Raw genomic sequence first — 19,343 nt, forward strand, 5'->3', positions numbered from 1 at the left:
CAAGTAAACAGGCAGAACATCCCCATCTTCAGAAATACAGGAAAAGTCATGCCCTGAAGTAGAGTCGATAGTAATCAAGCCTGTACTTGTGACTGTATCTGCAGGGCTCCTGGCACCAGGTCAACTAGACAACACAGCTAGAGAAGCCCCAGTCCTTCATATGCCAATACATATCATTCCTTGCAAGTTTTCTTAGACTATGAATCACTTGTTATCAAAAGCAAAAGAAGGAAGTTTTTGGAAGCAGCAATATCAGCCAATTTGAGTGATATCTCCCTTTAAATCTGCTCCTGATGCTTGGCAAATAGCAGACATTCAGTCTGGATTAGCCCAAACAGATCTAATACCACTAATGATAACTTAGTTGACCTGCAATGAGGAAAGTATCAGCAGTTTTCAACCAGAACACTGTAACAGAGAAAAGTAAGCACCATCATACCAATCACCAGGATGTTATTGAGCTGCTCTACACCATCAATTTTAGACAGCAACTGGTTTACAACAGTATCATGAACTCCAGTGCTCCCCGCCATGCTTCCTCTCTGCTTGCAGATTGCATCAATCTCATCAAAAATGATGATATGCACACCGCTGTTTGCTCCAAGCTAGTGGAGAGAAAAACATGTCAGGAATGCCACATGTCATCACTGAAAGCCATCCAAACAAAACAGTAACTTCTCAACAAGCTCAGCCCCACAGATACAGAACATTGATATCTCTAAGGGCTTTTAGTATCACGTTATGTGTGACCCCTTCCCAGAATGACATCTTGCCATCCTCCAAAATGGGATGGTAGGCTTTGCCCAAACATACGGCTTCACAGCTGACATCCAAGGAAGAGGACTAGGCTGAATGGGAAAAGCACAAGCCCAAAGCTGGAACACACAGCTCAGACACAGGGTCACAGTACTGAATATCTGGGAAAGCCATCCAAAAGGGAGATGGAGAATGAAGCACGTCTGTAGGGGCAAGCACCCAGTGTGGGAAATACTCCTGGTTGCACTGAAGTTAGTAAATACAGGCTTTGCCAGAGTAGCTTTGTTCTGAACATTTTTAAGGAGCCCATTTGTTAGGTGCCAATCAGGAACAAAACTGCTTATTTCCAGGTTCACTCAAAGGTGAGGCAGTTGCAGCTGGTAAGAGAACAGGATACTTTTTGTGACTGTATTATGAAGCTTCTTCCCTTCAAATTCCACCTCTCAAACATCTTTTGTGGCCAGTGGAGACCATATTAACGCTGAGTAAATGTGCTGTCCCTGGCAATCTGCCCCAGACACAAGTCATTACAATACCAACCTTTTCGAGACCTTTTTAATCTTGAAACTTGTCATCAAGACCATTCCCTCCAGCCATTATAAAGCCTATTTTAACAGGTGTGTTATTGCAAAGGAAAAGCAGCTCACAGCTTTCAGTTAGACTGCAATAAGCAGAGAGAAGGAGACTGTTTCCATTTGGATGGGTTACCATGCAAAGCTGACTTACTGATTAATAGATCTTCTGCAGAAGAAAATGAAGTTATTTCAAGCCACTGTCAAAACCTGCAGCCTTCTTAGGTGCAAATAAAATTAAGGGATACAATGTCCTTTGCTAATGTCTTCTGAAAAGCCCTCCCTGTATTCAGCTGTGGCTTGCCTGACATTGTACTTTCTTTATCAGAAAGATCTGTCAAGATGAAGTGATCCACAGCAGAAAAATTACTATAGCACACATGAAATAAGTATTTACACCTTTAAACTAAAGATGGGGCTTTTGACAGCTGACTGAAGTAATGGATAAGAAAAAAACAAGCTTAGGGAAAACAGAATCATCTCCACTTCCAATTTAAAAGACCTCTCTGGTTTTGAGACACTATCCCATCCATTAGCGTCCTGCTGAGGAAAAGTAACGATGTATCAGATACAGCACTTTAAGGCTTACAATATACCCATAAGGCTGTAAACCAAAAACTTGAACCGTGAAAGCTTGTTTGAAATCCAGCCTATGATATGTGCCACCTGAATTTAGTCGCAGAAAGTCCAACTAAATCATGTCTCCTCCATCAAAACAAAGAGAAAAGAAAAGAGCAAAATTAGTGCAATCCTAATTTTCAGCACTTTTTGGGCAGGTGACACCCCATAATACAAAGCACAGCATGATGGGCCCTATTGTATTACTTGAAAATAACCCTGCATGGAATTGAAGCTAACTGTCCATCCCCAGCACAGCTACCTTGTCAGGTTCCGAGATTGCTTTTCCAACAGCCAGTGTGTCCATCTGTAGAACACTAATATTCCCTGACTTGCAGGGAATAACTATAATCTAAGGAGTGACTCAGGCTTTTAATGCAAGCAGTAATTTTCTGATTATAAACCCCTTTTCCGGCCATTCTTTAGGCACATTCATCCTGACCATGCCATTTATCTATGTTTGCATTACCCTTCTTTGTTCTTCTTCTGCATCAGCAAACAGCTTGCGGATGTTGGCCTCGGACTCGCCCACATATTTATTGAGGATTTCTGGACCATTGACCACCTTTGGTTCTCTGGCATTCAGCATCTTGCCAATCTGTCTCGCCATAAGTGTTTTACCACAGCCTGGAGGTCCATACAAGAGGATGCCTTTCACATGCTTGCAGCCTAGAACAAGAGAGAACATGTTTAGAAAGCAGGCTTATGATGGAAAGAGCAGTATAGGGAAGAGGGAATTGCTGCTTACAGTAGTGCTATTACAGGGATCAGGCTGCAACGTACATTAGTCTCAACCCTACTCAGGTTCACTGCCTTTATCAGTGAAATTCAAACAGAATTGCCAAGTTGGGTCAGAATCATTCCAATGATGTGGCAAGGGCCAGGAAAAATACCTTGCAGAAGAGCACAAATGCTCTTGCATGCATTAAGCACACAAAGTTAACAGCTAAGGACTGAAAGCCTGAATTATAACTTCTGGTTAGGAATCCAAAGCAATAAAGACCACTTGGTAAACATGTGAATAACTTTTCAGTTCAACAAAACCCAACTCTAGGGATGCTGAGGGGCTGCAGACACTTCTTTTATATCACCATATGCCCTGAATACCAAGCCAAGATGTACCAGCAATTTAGGAAAGGCATACACTGCACCTGGTTGGTTTCTCTCTTCCAGAGGAAGAAGTGCCTACAAAAGAAGCCTTTCTTCACAGAAGAGCTTCAACTGAGTTCAATTTTCACATACATAAGGAAAACAAAGCATGAGACCCTCACAGTTACTCAACAGACTGGGAGCTCCCAGTGTAGACATGGATCAAAAACATTAATCTGATTCTTGAAAGAGAAAACAAGAAGTATCATCTAATAATGGCCTGTATCATCTAATAATTACCCCTGTATTGGGCTTTGATGAGTTCCCTTCAATACACCTAGTTATAATTGCAAGTTCATAGGAGAAATACTGAGAAAACAAAAAGGCTTCTAAGAATCACTAGAACCATCAGCCCCAAAAGCCTGACCTGCAACCGGGAAGACCTGAAGCATTCATGCAAATAACAGGACTTTGAACACTGTGCAGGAGCACTGGCATTTAAATTCTCTTCTCTAGGGAAACAGAGGAACCTATCTGAAGATAAAACCCCACCTGTTTTGTTTCAAGAAAATTTACCTAAACCTTAGAAATCTCGAGGTGTTAATTGTCTGAGGTAGAAAGCAAGACCTTCATCAGTAGAAACTGTTTCATGATGCAGATGACATTCACAATGCATTCATTTTACACCATATTCTTGCAGCCTTTGTTAAGGTTGCAAACCACCCAACAAGAGTCCTGCAGTGCTTAAGACACACATTAAAAGCAAAGCCCAACAAAGTAGCAGAGTGAAGGCACAGAGCTCAGCCTTAGAGGAAGCAAGTTCAGTTTCTACCATCATCAAAAGTTCAGCGAGCTTGGGCACAGGGAGTTATTTGTCACCACATAGAATGACTTCCCTTCTGGTTTCTGGCTTGTCTCAGCTATGTGGTAAGTTCACCCCACACAAGAGTCCTCACAACTACACACACCTCACAGCAACCTTTTGCCTTTAAAGTACTTTAATCCTGTATTAACTTACCAATACTCAACTGTGATTTCATTTACTCCTGAATATTACAGCAATAAAGAATTAACTTCAATCTAGACAACTGCTCAACACACAACAACTTCTATTACCCACACGCACTGCTCACTTTCTCTTTCAGGCTGTCCGTACACTGGCACGAAGATTCAGGAGAACATTGCTATGAGGAGGGCAAAGTCCCACAGAGCACTAGTGCTGCATTGAATGAGCACAGGAATAAAGCTGAAGGGTTTTTCTGGGCTTCTCTGCAGATAAAAAATTTACTACAAAAGATAAAATTCAAGAGCTTCAGCTAAGAAGAATTCCTTAGTCAACGTTCAGGCATCTACGAGTCAAGTACATAAACACCGTGGACTGTCAGTAAAGATGAATTTCGCACAGGAACGACTGAGGCGTAGATAAATTAAAAGCTCTTCCTGTCAAATCAATGTCACGAAAGGTATTGTTAACGTGTTTCGTGAGGGAACATGATCACCTCTGTAGCCAAACAGCACAAAGCAGGATTTCGACGATGAGTGATGCTTTGAAGGGAAATCCCAAGCAAACTGATGCTCAGACAGCTCTGCTGGGCTCAACCAGAGAGGCTATCAAAAGGCTACTGGCAAGTCAGGGCACATGTATGCAAACAGGCCTGGGAGCATCCAGAGAGAGGCAGGGAAATTGTGCCGTAGAGGATTAGTTTTCTCTAGTATGCTTTCAAAGAAGAAACACAAAGCACAGCCTGGTTCTACTTTTTTTTTCCCTGGTTCTCCTGCAATCCACACTCTCTCTTCTAGAAGGACGTACAACCTAGTCAGAGCCACTAGAAGCTTCTCTTTTACAGCCCCCAAAACCTGAACTTCTTGAAAAGCTCCAATATTCCCTTCCTCTACCTGAGCTAACATAGCTTTCACAAAGGGCTATGGCTGTCTCATGTCCCACATTGGGAGCATATAGAAAGTAAAAGGCAAAGCAGCAGTTCCAGAAGGAGCACCCTGGCCTTTGGACAAACTTGCTTAGAAAGCCTCTTAGGATGTTTATCCTCTTCCTATTCAAATTTGCTTACCATGAGAGAGCATCATCTCTTACCTAATAAAGGACAGAAGCTGTTGGAGGAAGAAAAAAGAAAGCAAGCTGGTCAAAGGCTGGCTTCTGCTTCAGCTGCCTGCCCAAGCCCTCAGCTGTACTCTAATGCTATTTGCTATTCACCCCTCCAGAGCACAAATACCAGCTCTGGGGCCCAGCAGGTACCCAGAGACAACTCAACAGGTACCAAATCATACCCAGATAAGCTCAGCCAATGCTGGGTATTTCACACGCAGGCTTTAGTTCCCCCACATCTGAACATCAAGGACATTACTGACCATCTGCTCCACGACTTGGTTGCCACTGAATGAGCAACACTGAGAGCTGGGTCTTAGCTGGGTGGCAGAACATTCCTGAAACCAAGGCAATTAGTTCCTCTTCCAATAAAATTGCCACTAGCCACTACAGCAGAGATTTCCCTGCAGAGCTGCATTTACCTGCCTAAGTAAGTTCTAAACACAAGCAGGACTTTGTTAAAATAGGCAGGTGATGACAAACTACAAATGTGATGTCTCAGATCACAGTGGGATCCTGGGCACCACAAAGGAATTTTGATTAAGTTTATCTCCCTTTTGCTGTTTTCACCAATGCAGCCCAAATGTCAATACTATTATGAGAATCTTCTAAACACAAATGATTAGCAGTGCAGACATCTCCAACTCCTTCAAGCTTACCTTTAGGCCTCCAAATCAAAGGTCATTCCTGTAATGTGATACTTAAGGATGAAATTTAATGACGTACCGTTAGAGGCTGTGTAAGTATGTTAACAGGAACTAAAATACACCAACATGGGAAACATTCTGCACAAAACATTAGGGAAAAAATCATAAAACCTGGTAAGAATGGGAAAGTTACTTGTGTTACCAAGAGAAGTCAAATGCTATTTTGAACCAGAACGCCACTTACCCAAAGACAAGATCAAGTTTATTTGTTCAGCTCTCACTAGTCACTTCTTTGGAGAGATCAGAAGAATGTTTTAGTGTAACAGGGGTTTTCTCCTTGGGAGTGTAATTCCCCTTTTAATTAAAATCAAAGCATTCTGGTGTGATTGTATCATTGAGATGAACCTATTGGGGAAACTGCAGGGATGTGAAGTACCGATCCTGCACACATCAGGGAGAGATGCTTATCTCTGCACATTCATCTTCAAGCAGGTTTGAGTCAGATCAGGGTTCCCAGACTTCACCTGCCACACAGGCAAAATTTCCCCCAAAATATAGCTGATTGGGATTTTCCCCTCCTCTCATCCTGTAAACCCAGAACTACTCCAGCCTCCAGTTAATCTTCCTGTTGGATTTATGTACTACTGACAAGTAGCAAGACTCAAGTAACTTGTTTGTGTTTTTAATTCAAAGCTGAGACAGGGCAAAGGCTACACCTAAACCAGAAGGGTTTATTTTAAAAGGACTCTCAATAGCCAGTTTCTTGATCTATCAAATCGTTTGTCACTGCAAAGAGAAGACAACCAAGTCAGGAATGTCTTCCTATAGCTTTCTCAGCATACTTGGTTTAGCTGTGAGAAGTTTAATGCATGCATATATAAGGAGATAATAACTAGATTTATGACAATGGCAGGACATTTATCAGTTTCTGATGGAATTTGATAAAAATGAAAATAAATCAGCTTTAGAGAAGCTCCCAACAGAATGCCTTTGGCTACACAAACAAAATCAGGACTCGCAGAAAAGGGATTCTGATAAGAGCATCTACCAAAAAAACCCATCTTTAAAAGAAGCCATCACCGTAGCAGAAGAGTAAATGCCTCTGCCTCTTAATAGAGAAGCTACAAGAACGCAGCTACTTTAAGATGAAGATTATGCAGAGCTGTTGAATGGATTGCTGAACACAGCAGCTGATGTTTACAGGCATTTCCCACCTGGATGTTAATAGCCATAAATCTCACCAGCCTTTTCTCCTTTTTGGAATAAAGCTGGATCACTTCTGTCTACTTAGAAAGTCCACACGGTGTAATTTGTAAATGCCTTATGGAACACTTACCCACAGAGCATTACAGCATAAACAAGTATCAACATAACAAGGTGACTGGGATGTCTCAAAGCCTGGTTTTCCAGCTGGACTAAAACTGTGGTTGCCAAGTGGTGATGTTGCCTGCTAACTAACACCACAACTGCAGCCAGGTGAAGTAAGAGCAAAAGTCTTCTCAGTATCTGACTACGGCCCCCAACACAGAAATTCCTTGCAGCACACTTGGTGTGAAGCCCCTTCCCTTCCTCCCAAGCCTGCCATCTGAGACCTCCACATTTCCAACTTCCTGTGTCGAAAGAGCAAACATTGTTCTTTCCTGGCCATGCACAGTTTTGAAGTCCTCTCTCTCTTATCTCTCACACCGGTCTCTTCCCAAGGCTGAAGATCTTCAAGCCAATCCACAGCTTTTCTGGTCCAACCACCATGATGACTTCCTCCAAAGTGCTTCCAGTTTTACTGCATCCTTTCTGATACAAAGGCCAAGACTGCATTCAGCAATTCAGTATGTGAACAGATTACAGATTTACACAGTGAGCCCAGCAGTCCTCCACAAAGAAAGTGCACACAGAGGTCTTTAGATACGTGGAGGAAGAGTTAAGTGACCAGATTCAGCCTCACCGGCCACAGGGAACCACGTGCTTCAGTGTGAGTAAAGCACTTCATTTTATCACCACCTCAGGAGGAAGCATTGATACACCTCTCAATTAAGAAAAGCTAACAAAAGAAAACACTAACTTCAAACTGCCCTACTCTTGTGAGACCTCACTGTGTGCAGTTCTGGTGTCCTCAACATAAAGATGACATGGAACTGTTGGAACAACATGGAACTGTTGGAACAAGTCCAGAGGAGGCCACGAGGATGATCAGGGTTTGGAGCAGCTCCTGTATGAAGACAGGCTGAGGAAGTTGGGGCTGTTCAGCCTGGAGAAGAGAAGGCTGCGTGGAGACCTCAGAGCAGCTTCCAGTGTCTGAAGGGGGCCTATAGGGATGCTGGGGGGGGACTCTTCATTAGGGACTGGAGTGACAGGACAAGGGGTAACGGGTTAAAACTTAAACAGGGGAAGTTTAGATTGGATATAAGGAGGAAATTCTTTCCTGTGAGGGTGGTGAGGCAGGGACACTGTGAATGCTCCATCCCTGGCAGTGTTCAAGGCCAGGTTGGACGGAGCCTTGGGTGACCTGGTTTAGTGTGAGGTGTCCCTGCCCATGGCAGGGGGGTTGGAACTGGATGATCTTAAGGTCCTTTCCAACCCGAACTATTCTCTGGTTCTATGAAGACTTCATGTGTTATGTGGCAGCAATTATGAAGATCACTAACAAAAGGGCAGGAATAGGAAACAGGAGCAGGAAAAGAACAAGACCCAGCCCTCAAGCATATTAGATATCTGCAGATTACCTGGACATGAACTTCACCCAAGAGCACTCAAGAGTAGGTGAAATCATCTCAAAGTCACTGAGACTTGGACAGGGTGGGGGAAACACTGGGGGGAAGAAAATGAATGTCATCCATAATGTTATAAAGGGAAAAGGAAGGGAGGCAGGGGCTTGGACTAAATCTTGAGAGATCCCTTTCAGTCTCAACTATTTATTGATTGTGTGATCTGGTCTTATCACTACCTTAATTACTGGAAAATTCTGGCACAATATCTCTTAAAGGAGGTAGAAAAAAAAACAAGGATACAAGAAACAGCCAAAAGGAATTTCTTAGATCAGCCCGAGACAACTTCCCTCTAGGAAAGGGTAGGAGGTTACACACAGAGGGGTTGGAACTAGATGATCTTCAGGTCCTTTCCAACCCTAACCATTCTATGACCCTATGAGGAAACAAAGCAATAGAGGGAGATTTAGACTTTCATAAAGATATAAATAGGTCTTATAAATCTTCATAAGCATGTAGGAAACACGTAAGCTGAATGAAAAACACAAAGTTAACGGAAAAAAACCCTACAAACTTTAAAGTACAACAAGAAAGGATCCAGCCCAAATTTACTGGTATGCAGTGCTTTTACTAATAGCCTGGAAGATGGAAGAGAATACACTTACTGCATTTGCACACTACAAAACCAAGATCTACAAATAAACTGATGGGCAGGATTAAATTCACTTAAAACCAATGTAACTTGATGCACCAGTTTCTAAATTGGGGTAGGAATAATTACATGCATGTTGCAAAACTGAAAAATCACCCTCCTGAGGGTTATAAAGAGGCATATATACTGAGGCACAGGCAAAAGCCACCAACTGAGCTGGAACTGGTGAGCACTTCAACTACTGTGCCCTGTTTTGGTCATCACGCTTCTAAGCGGTGAAGAAATGACCAAGGGAACAGAAGCAACAACGACTGGTGATCCAGAGGTTATGAGAATGGTTTAAGAATCTCAGATCTCAGCCTTGAGAATACTGAAGAGAAACACCAACAGGCAAGTACATAAAAGCCTCCTCCAAAAGCATAACAGAAATAAGCAATGCATGAACTGCTGCAAGGCTGAGAACAGGCACCTGAAAACTGCTGATGGTGAAGATGCTGGAAGCAGTGCAATAGGCCTCCTTGGGACGCTCTGCCATTCCTGTCACCCCAGTTACAGGTTAGACATGTCTGACACCCATTCTTTCATTAAAATGATCCTATTTTAAGAACAGGCTTCATGAGATCCTTTCCATTATTATTCCTCTCTTATAATATCCGAGTACTTCAAGAACATTAATGTATCCATTTATAAGGCAGCTTAAAAGACAAGCCTCCACCTCACAGGCAGAATCCAAGGAAGAAAATAATACCTGACTACCTGCTAATGTGAATGCTCATCTTGTGTTTTGTCTATACTTCATTTTTATACAGTGATCTGTACTCAAAAATACAGAGCTCTGAAACCAACTGATTCCAAGAGGTCAGAGGACATGCTACAAAGGCTATGAGGAAACAGAAATCACCTTGGAGAAGTCTGACTTAACCTACTTAGCGATGGTAACAGGAGAGGGTGGGGAATTTGGGCTCTTTCTGGTTCTGTTTCAGTCTTTTAAGAGGACTGTATCACCAAAGATTTCTATACCTGTTAATGAACTGTAACAACATGTACATCCAGAATCTGCTTTTTCAGTGGCCTTTACAACAATTAATGTGCCACAAATCAGGAAAATCACTTCCCAGCTGAAAGTGCCCTGCAAGTGTAAAGTTCCTTCCGTCAAAGTGTCACTGCTAGGGAGGCCTCAGAGGTCACTAAGACAGAAGAGCCCCTTTTGTTTCAAGACACCTTCCTCAATCCTCATCCAGATTTATTTATTTCCATTTCTGCTGGGAAAAGCGTGGGTATGGAAAAGTAAATTGCCCCTTAGGCAGCAGGGAGCTATGGCAAGGTTTAATGACCAGCTGAAGCTGAGCTAAGGCTTCTTTTCTTGGATAAACCAAAGATTGTAGCATCAGAGTAGCACTTACACCCTTGGATGATACGGTTAACTACTGTTGCTTTATATGCTCCAAACCCAGCACATTCCTTGGAAGTCAGATACACCACACACAAATTGTAAGTAATCTCTGAGGGGTCTATAGAGCCTCTATGTAGTTACGGGACAGAAATATTTATTGCATTTGGCATGGGAGTTGCAGTCTGTGAGCACTGGGCAAAACCCAGCTCTGGGTGAGCACTAGAGCACCAGATAGCAAGCAAATTCCTTCTTTTCCTTTCCCAATAAATTACACACAAAGGTGAACAGCTGTCACACTGACATTTCAGATCTGAAATATAGTTGAGAGCAAGTTATAACTAAGGCAAAGCAAATGAATGTCAGAAAGCTTTGTTTTTTCGCATTTCAGATAAGCTCTTTAGCCCTGGGGTTCATCACAGAGCTGAGAGCTCTGCTGGGAGCCTACCTTCTTACCAGAAAAATGCTGCTTTGTGGAGTATGTGTGTAAACACGCACACGTAAGGGTCTGCGTATTTATATAAATACTATGGCACACCTTTAATTCATTGCCCAGGGTAATCAAAATACAAGTGGTCCTTCAGAGAATCTTTGTCTTCCTGTATTAAGCAACACCAATTAAGAGGAGGAACCATCTGAGCAGCACACCCTGCAAAGCAGCTCCACAACCTGCAGTCAGCAAGGATTCCAACCTTCTCCAGAGGTACCTGGTAGAGATGTAGGTCCTCCATGGCAAAGGCAGGCGCTGCACATCACTCCCAAGGAGCACCCAGCTAATGATAATACCAAGGGAATGCAATCATGGTCTGACACATGACTGCTTATTGTACTGCCAGACTGCACACAGCCAGGGAAGCTGAACAGGAGAAGCTACCACCAAATCAGAGAACCACCGAACGGTTTGGGTTGGAAGTGACCTTAGAGATCACCTAATTCCAACCCTGCCACAGAAAATGAAAACAAGCTCTAATTGTCTCTAATCTACTCACATTTCCTCATCACAGCCCACTGACACTGATGAGAATTACCAAAGTGTACATCTTTTACCTTAACATATGGTCACACCTAAGAACTCTGTACTGCAGCCATGAATATACATGATAACTGCTTCAAAAGGTAAGAATATTTCAAGTCAGGGATGCTGCTCTTTCCAAAGGCCAGCTGTCAGCAGCATTTCTGAACTGGGCACAACAGAATATCTAGGTAAAAGCTTTTCTTTCCACAGCCAACACCATTTCTCTCATTTCCTCTCTCTGCATACATATTTAACAAATTTAAGTATTTGATACTGTCAAGCAGAAAGAAGTTATGACTTGCTCACAGCTGCAAAAACCCAGCGACCCAAGATCAGACCCCAGAAAGCCTTTGCTATCAGATGGATGTGAAGTGAAAAGGCAGGAGAGAATTGTGCACCAGTTGGGCTTGGCCTGCAGGGTTTCTCCCCAGGTGTTCAAATCACTAAGAAAAGACCTAATTCACTTCACAGGGAAGTTTAACATCGATTCCACAAGCACTGGAGACAGCCACACACAAACAGGACCCATCTTCTGATGAAAATCAGCTTTGTAATCAAAAGCTCAATTGCTTCATTTGTGGGGAGAGGGAAGGGGGATCAAGAAACATAAACATACACAGGAATTACACAGCTACAGGTTCCAAGTTTAAATATGAACCCACAGAGATTATATTCAGAGAACAAGGACCAGCTATAACAGCCCCAGCCACTTTATGGGACAAAATAAAGACACCTGCAGCTGCATACTGCTTACTACATATCAAAACCAACACCATTTAGGCACCTGCCAGCACATGTTTACAAAGTCATGGGACTGCCTTTCCTTCCCCCAGCCCTCCCCCTCAAAAAGTTATATTTAGAACCTGAGCTTTTATTTCACAAACCCCAAGGCATGCCACAGCTTGTGCATCCTCTCCAGCACTTCATATCTGACCAAGCATAGGTCACACAAGATGCTCTATTTCCCGGGTGAGAAGGACATAGGTTTACAATGCAACTGGACACATAATCCAGGACAACAGATATTTAATATATAGAGCAGCATCAATAAGACAGAATTTCCTTTGACCTATATAGACAGCTCAGTAGGTCAGGAATAGGAGCATTCAGTCTCGCTGCTACAAATAAATGCAGCATCCAAAAGAATTTCAGTTCCAACAGGAAAGTATTCCCTTAAACCATGTATCTCATTCATTCAGTGTTGAGTATTCATGTTGTTTCTTTGTCCCCTTCTCTAGCCAAGCAACAAGAATAAGAAACACATTCAGCAGCAAGAGGGGAAGAACAGGCATTGTCAGTCTACTAGATCCCTAAGAAACTGCTATGTTATAGCATCATAAAGCTGTTAGTTGATACCCAGTCTTTACAAACCAGAAGTAGGCTGTATCCTGTAACCCAGCCATACTTCTCTGGATTACACTCACCCATTTGCTCCACAATTTCAGGTGGAAAAACTCGAGAAGCAAAAGCTCGCCGGAAAATATCGGAGAATTCTTTGTCCAGGCCCCCAATGCCCATTTTCTCAAAGTTCCAGTCTGGGTTGATGATAGACTGGCGGTTCTCCTTGGTCTTTGATTTACCTGCAAAACCAAGAAATCAGTCCAAACCCAGAGCACAGCAGAATAAAGCAAACAGAAGTACAAACAGAAAACCAGTTCTACCAGGTCAGACCCACGTCCAGCTAACTTGAAGTCTGGTCCTAGCAGATGTTAGCCAGGAGGATGCACTATGACAAGGATGCAAGGGCAGTATACCAGAGACTCCTGCTTAGTCAGTCAACTATTTTCCCAGCCTTCCAATTGTCCACTTCAGGGCTTTTACAAGCCAGGTGTTGCTCCTCTGTATTTAAGGATCCATGGTAAGTTTCTCTGTCACAAATTCACCTAGGTGCACTTGGAACCATGTAAACTTGGAACCCAGAGTGCCTTACAGCATCTCACCATGCCTGCCACTGTCTGCATAACCAAACACCTCCTTTCATGTTTCTGAACCAGGTCCTGTTTCCCAAGTCCTGTATCTGAAAAGGCAGTAACTAATTCTAGAATGGTTTGGGTTGAAGGGACCTTAAAGCTCATCCAGTTCCAACCCCTGCCACAGGCAGGGACACCTTCCACTAGAGCAGCTTGCTCCAAGCCCCTGTGTCCAACCTGGCCTTGAACACTGCCAGAGATAGGGCAGTCACAATTTCTCTAAATAGTATCAGCCTCCACTCTCTTTCAGGCTACCTGGGATGATACCAGCTTTGTCCTGTGTCCTCCTCTGTCATGCCTTTTGCAGGCAGAGCAGTCCTCACTTGTTCTTCCTTCCCTATGCAGCAGCTGCTCCACACTTGCACACCCTTGCTCCCCTTTCAGTCTCCTCTATTTCGACTACATCCTTTGACAGACAGGAACTGCATGCACTGGGCTTATTGTATATTAAATACAAGTACAAAACTATATTCTGCTTTGTTCATGTTCTTTTATTAATCATGAGTAATAATTCTTGACAACAGGGCTCAGGCTGCTACTGAGCATGGGTCCACCATCTCCTTGAAACTATCAGACCTGGGATCTTGGCCCAAAACAGAAATCATTTTTGACCGAGGTTACGAGTGTTTTTCCTCCCACACATCCCTTTATATTTATTTATATTGAATTCCCTCTGCCATCTGATTTCTTAGTCACCAAGATCCATAAGAGCAAGCTTTGTCACCTCATTACTCACTCTCTTTTCCAGTTTATTCAATAATTATAAGGAAAAGCAAAGGCCCCAGCAGAGATTCATGCTGAACTCCACTGGCCCTGGCTATTTACTTCTACCCTTTCATCACTCATCTACTCATGCCAGGACCTTCTCTCTTACAGATCTTTGTTCAGATTCTTTTTAAAGAAACTTTGATAAAGAACTGTGCTGGAACAGCCTTGCAAAACAAGCAGCCTATGTCAACCCTTATGCCCGAGCCTTCTGATTTCCATAATGAACTCTGGTGAGACCATGAAGCAGGGCTGACCTTCTCAGTGTAGCACCTTCAGACAGGTATTCACAAGTTAAATTCTTTATTACAGTTTCTATTGATTCCTTCGGTACAGATTTCAGGCTCAAAGCTCTGTAGCTCTGTGACCACCACTTTGAAAATGGACATTATCTCCCCTAAAAAGCCAGTGGGGGCAAACTACAACTGTGCATTTTGCTGATTTGTTCCATAATCTCATCTACAAATACTTCAGGTCAAGCCAGATCATGATTTAGCATGAGTTAGTCCAGTAAGTACACTAAGCCAAAGTTTGGGTTTAGCTGCATTACACTGCTGTTAATCTCAGACTGAACACACCTGGAACCAGTATTTCAATTTCAAGTGCAGCAAATCAAACAAGAACATGCCTTTTACTAACAGCTTAGGGACAACTTTGTAGTACATATAACATACAGCACCTATACACAGCACTGTGCAGGGCAGCAGTGAGCATTCAATTCACTGATTACTGTGTATTTATTACCTCATTGCTCCACTACAGCTTTTAGATCAGACCACTGGGCCAGGGATGTTCCTCTTCCCATGGAGCTTAGCCTACACTCCCCCCTTCTGGCTGTATCTGTTCACAATGAAGTTCTTGCAGACTGAATTCAAACATCTGCCATTGGGTTTAGAACACATCATTTCATGCTAAGTAGGAGAAATAGAATTGGCTTGCTTTTAATTGTTACAATTCATTTCTACTGAAAAAAAAAGAAAAGCCCTTTATTGAAGGCAGTGCTCCATGACACTTACTTGACTTTTATCTCCTCTCTCAGAATTTAATTATTCAGAGCTTTACAATTCTCTAGAGACTAACAAAGCACATTAAGTGCCCCTGCCTCAGATCAATGAGAAGATTAAATAAAGTACCAAACTGACAGAAGTAAATCGAGGCATAAGAAACTCTTGTCTTGTCTGCAGATACCGAAATTGAATCACCAAGAAGGATTCCTATTTCCAATCTTTCAGCTCTCCCACAGGACCACTCTTCACACCTATACATGCTAGGAGGAACATCACAGGTCATTATATGACTTGGAATATCAACCAAGTAAAATATGTGGAGCTGCTGGAGTGAGTCCAGAGGAGGCCATGGAGATGCTGCAAGGGCTGGAGCAGCTCTGCTCTGGAGCCAGGCTGAGAGAGCTGGGCTGGGGCAGCCTGGAGAAGAGAAGGCTCCTGAAGGGGAGACCTGAGAGCAGCTCCAGTGCCTGAAGGGGCTGCAGGAAAGCTGGAGAGGGGCTTGGGACAAGGGATGTAGGGACAGGCCAAGGGGAATGGCTTGAACCTGCCAGAGGGGAGACTGAGATGAGCTCTTAGGCAGAAGCTCTTCCCTGTGAGGGTGCTGAGGCGCTGGCACAGGGTGCCCAGAGAAGCTGTGGCTGCCCCATCCCTGGCAGTGCTCAAGGCCAGGTTGGACACAGGGGCTTGCAGCAAGCTGCTCTAGTGGAAGGGGTCCCTGCCAGTTAATATGCTTAATTATAGTCATCTACAATGCAACCTATGGACCTCAGGGCAGCATCAAAACTCAGCCTCTGCCACAAGCTCCTGCAATGCTGGATGAGTTGAATTCTGCTTTCCTCAGTGGCTGATACCCTCATATGTTTAATTTCTAGCAACACAGTATAGTCTAGCAGAGCTGTGCTTTGAAGCTCACTACAAAAATAATGAGCATTGAAACTCAACTGAGTGCTCACTTGAGCTGGCCAGGTTCCCTGAACCCCTATTCCCAGCAACCTTCACCTACCACTTCTTAGCCGTGGAAGAGCAGCAGCAAAAGAAGTTTCTTAGCTCAAGGATTACAGAAAGAGGGAACAAAACAGGAAAGGAAAATAAGCAACATAAAAAAGAAAAAGAGTGTGATTCAGGTACAGGACTTGAATCACACCCAGAAAAGAATCCCTAAAGCCATATTACCAGCAAGGGAGGTATTTGCAACTGTAGGCTTGGTTACTAGCCTCCTTTTCAACACTGATAGGAACTGCCAGACTAACAGAGCATTTAGTCTGGCTGGGCAGCCACCAGTCCTTCAGGACAGCTACCAGGCACACACAAAGCCAACTCCAGGGAAGGGCTCCCCACTGCCCACTCTGTGGCCCACGTCCCCATCACCGAAGCTGGTGACTCTGGGAACAAACCAGATCCCTCCCTAGCCCTACACCAGCTTCTAATTGAATGTTTGGAGGACTCAGAAATTATTCCACCATTTCTTTGCTAGTGAAGTCTGAAATGGTACATGGTTTGCTTTGCTGAGGCTTTAGAAACTGTCTCTTTAGAACAAGTTCAGGTTTGTCCATAGTCCTGCTGCACGGACAGTTAAACACCCCATGAACCCACTGCACCGTGTTTTGCAGCTGCCACCAGCTTCTGAAGAGCAGCACTTTCAGAAGTGAAGAAAAGCCAAGTGCTCTTCAGAAGCTGCCCCTTGCCTTGAAGGGGACATCTCATTAGAGATGGCAATTGCAGAAGGTTTGCACTCACTCTGAAATTTGGGCTACACATCCAAACAAGTTCTTCATTTCCTGTTTCCCTGCTGGTTTAATTAAATGTAATGAGAGCAGTGTTGGCTTGTTGGTGTCCCTGAGAAACAGCATTCTCAGATGTTTAAAGAGTTAAACTATTTCAACTAGCTGCTGTCTTTTGCTGGACCTACTGGTCCATTGTGCCCTTCTAATCTAGGCCTAGGAGTGCAGGTTAACTTCGCTACACACTCAACTCAATTTGGTACTGTTGGGACCTCTTAAAGTAACACTCACCATTTCTCCTCCTATCTCTGTCTCTATTTTAGATACCCCCTGGTGATACGTGTGGAACTGCTCCAGTATGTTGGTCACTTATGGAGCTTTGTACTGGGAGGACAATGACATTTATCAAGCCCCTGTTTAGAAGCATCAGAGTCTGCTGCAGGGGTGGCGTCTCCTCAGTGCAGTGGCTTTCAAGAGAATCCTGAGCACCTACAAACTGCTTTCTAAAAGTGTGACCGGCTCCTACGGGATCAAATCCAACCATCTTCCTAACCATTCTATGATTTATGGTCTGCTAGTTCATACAGATACCTGAGAGACATTTGGAGATGCAGTTTTCAATGGATTTGGTCAACTGCTATAACTGGAAAAACAAACTTTGAGGAATACAAGTCTCTGAGGCCTGAAAAGCAGCAATTTTCAAGCAATATTTACAAGCAATATTTAGAGTGTCACTTACCAATCAGATTGAGAGAGGAGTTCTCAGCTTTTTCAAAGGCAACTTGACTGTTCCCAAGAATCAAACCAACCTCAATCTGCCAAAGGGAGGGAAACAAATAATTGATTACTAGACTCAACTTCTGATTGCTCCTTAGATACCTCCAAGCACATCTCAGAAGGCAAGAAACAGCAGCAAAGGCTCCCACTACAAAAGCCACTGGGAAGAATGTGAAATACCAACACCACCTTCTCTAAAATAACATCACTGAGAGCAGAAGCTCCTTGTCTTCTCTGAGGCAAATGGCACAGCCAGATGAAACAGATGTGCAACTTCTCCAAACGCAAGTAACCCAAATTCCTCCTGGTAGCAAGACCTGATCAGTACTTGGATCTCTGCAGTCCCCAGGGAATGAGCACGAATTCCAGTAAGCCTACCTTTTGCTTTTTGCTTGCTCCAGACTCTCCTTTGAGAATGCTGGGGTCCATAGCTTCCATGTCCTTTACCACCATGCCAAACAGTTTGTCATTAAAGCTGAACACAAGCTGTGGAAAGAAAAAACAGAAGGGGAGTTTCATTCATTCAAAAGCTAAAAAGGATTTTGACAAGAGAAAAAAACAAAGGATTTTTGAAGAGAAACAAGCCTAAAGACTAAGTTTACCACCCAATAAATTCCATATAGATTTTACCCTGTAAAGCTCTGGTGTACTGAACATGTGCTATTCATGTCCTATACTTAAGAGTAACAGACCAAAAGTAGAAGATCAAGTCAATGGGAAAAATTCAAACAAAAATTCTCTTTCCAAGGAAGATTCCAGGAGCTGCCAAGGTTATATCCAACCAGGCCACACCAGAGAGAATCCAGCTGGCTCAAGCCTTGGGAATCTTCCTCACAAAGACAGATTTCTTTAGCTCTCAGTAAAAGTCATGCTGGTTCAACTTCCTACAAAGAAACCACTCCCACAACAAACCACGTCTGCCTATGAGCTGTCCTCTGCAGCACAGAGATGGTACCCAGGCACTCTCCAGTATCTTCCATCACTGTAGCACGAAAGCATGTGCATGTTACTGAAGACCACGTCAGACTTCCAAAGCAAAGGCAACCCCCTACCTGCTGCCCTACAGAGAAGGCCTGGCTGTTGAACTGCTGGATGAATTCAGCAGCCATCTTGTCTGTGTCATAGGGGTTGGAGTCAATGTTCTTCTTCTGCAGGAAATCGATCTCAATGGTCATTGTGCCAATACACTGCTTAGTCTTGTCAAAAGTGTATAAGGAAACTGTTAAAGAAAGAAGAAACAGCACATTTCAGAACAGGACAGCCCCCTTACAATATATTAAATATACTCTTAAGTTGGGCAGTACACATTTTTCTACTCAGAATGAGTACTTAATAAAACTGATTATTTCTGACCCTTATTCCTCTTACATTCATGTTCTATTATTAGATCAAAAATACAGCGAGGTATCTCCACTGAAAATCCCTGCATTTCTTTAAAAACTCTAATAGTCTCCTTTAAAGCAGCTCGAACACCACATAAGCTTTGGGGGATGAGGACAATGAAAGCCAACTCACACGTGCTGTAGTACCACAGTATCTACAGTATCTACATCTAAGC

At 43.3% G+C, this 19,343-nt stretch overlaps 1 protein-coding gene across 2 annotated transcripts in view; it reads right to left on the reverse strand.

Moving 5' to 3' along the window:
- NSF (N-ethylmaleimide sensitive factor, vesicle fusing ATPase) overlaps positions 1 to 19,343 on the reverse strand; it is a 62,028-nt gene that overhangs the window by 21,258 nt on the left and 21,427 nt on the right. For both annotated transcript variants that reach the window (XM_061475909.1, XM_061475910.1), the window contains exons 5-10: positions 18,838 to 19,004; positions 18,164 to 18,271; positions 17,748 to 17,823; positions 12,970 to 13,125; positions 2,416 to 2,615; positions 440 to 605 (exon numbers count right to left, since the gene is read on the reverse strand). In XM_061475909.1, coding sequence (XP_061331893.1) covers positions 440 to 605; positions 2,416 to 2,615; positions 12,970 to 13,125; positions 17,748 to 17,823; positions 18,164 to 18,271; positions 18,838 to 19,004 — 873 coding nt within the window. The remainder of the gene's footprint in view (positions 1 to 439; positions 606 to 2,415; positions 2,616 to 12,969; positions 13,126 to 17,747; positions 17,824 to 18,163; positions 18,272 to 18,837; positions 19,005 to 19,343) is intronic.

Source organism: Pezoporus flaviventris, unplaced genomic scaffold (genome assembly GCF_033815535.1).
Source record: "Pezoporus flaviventris isolate CSIRO_AGI_PZ_B2104156 unplaced genomic scaffold, CSIRO_AGI_Pfla_v1 ptg000091l, whole genome shotgun sequence".
Lineage (NCBI taxonomy): Eukaryota > Metazoa > Chordata > Aves > Psittaciformes > Psittacidae > Pezoporus > Pezoporus flaviventris.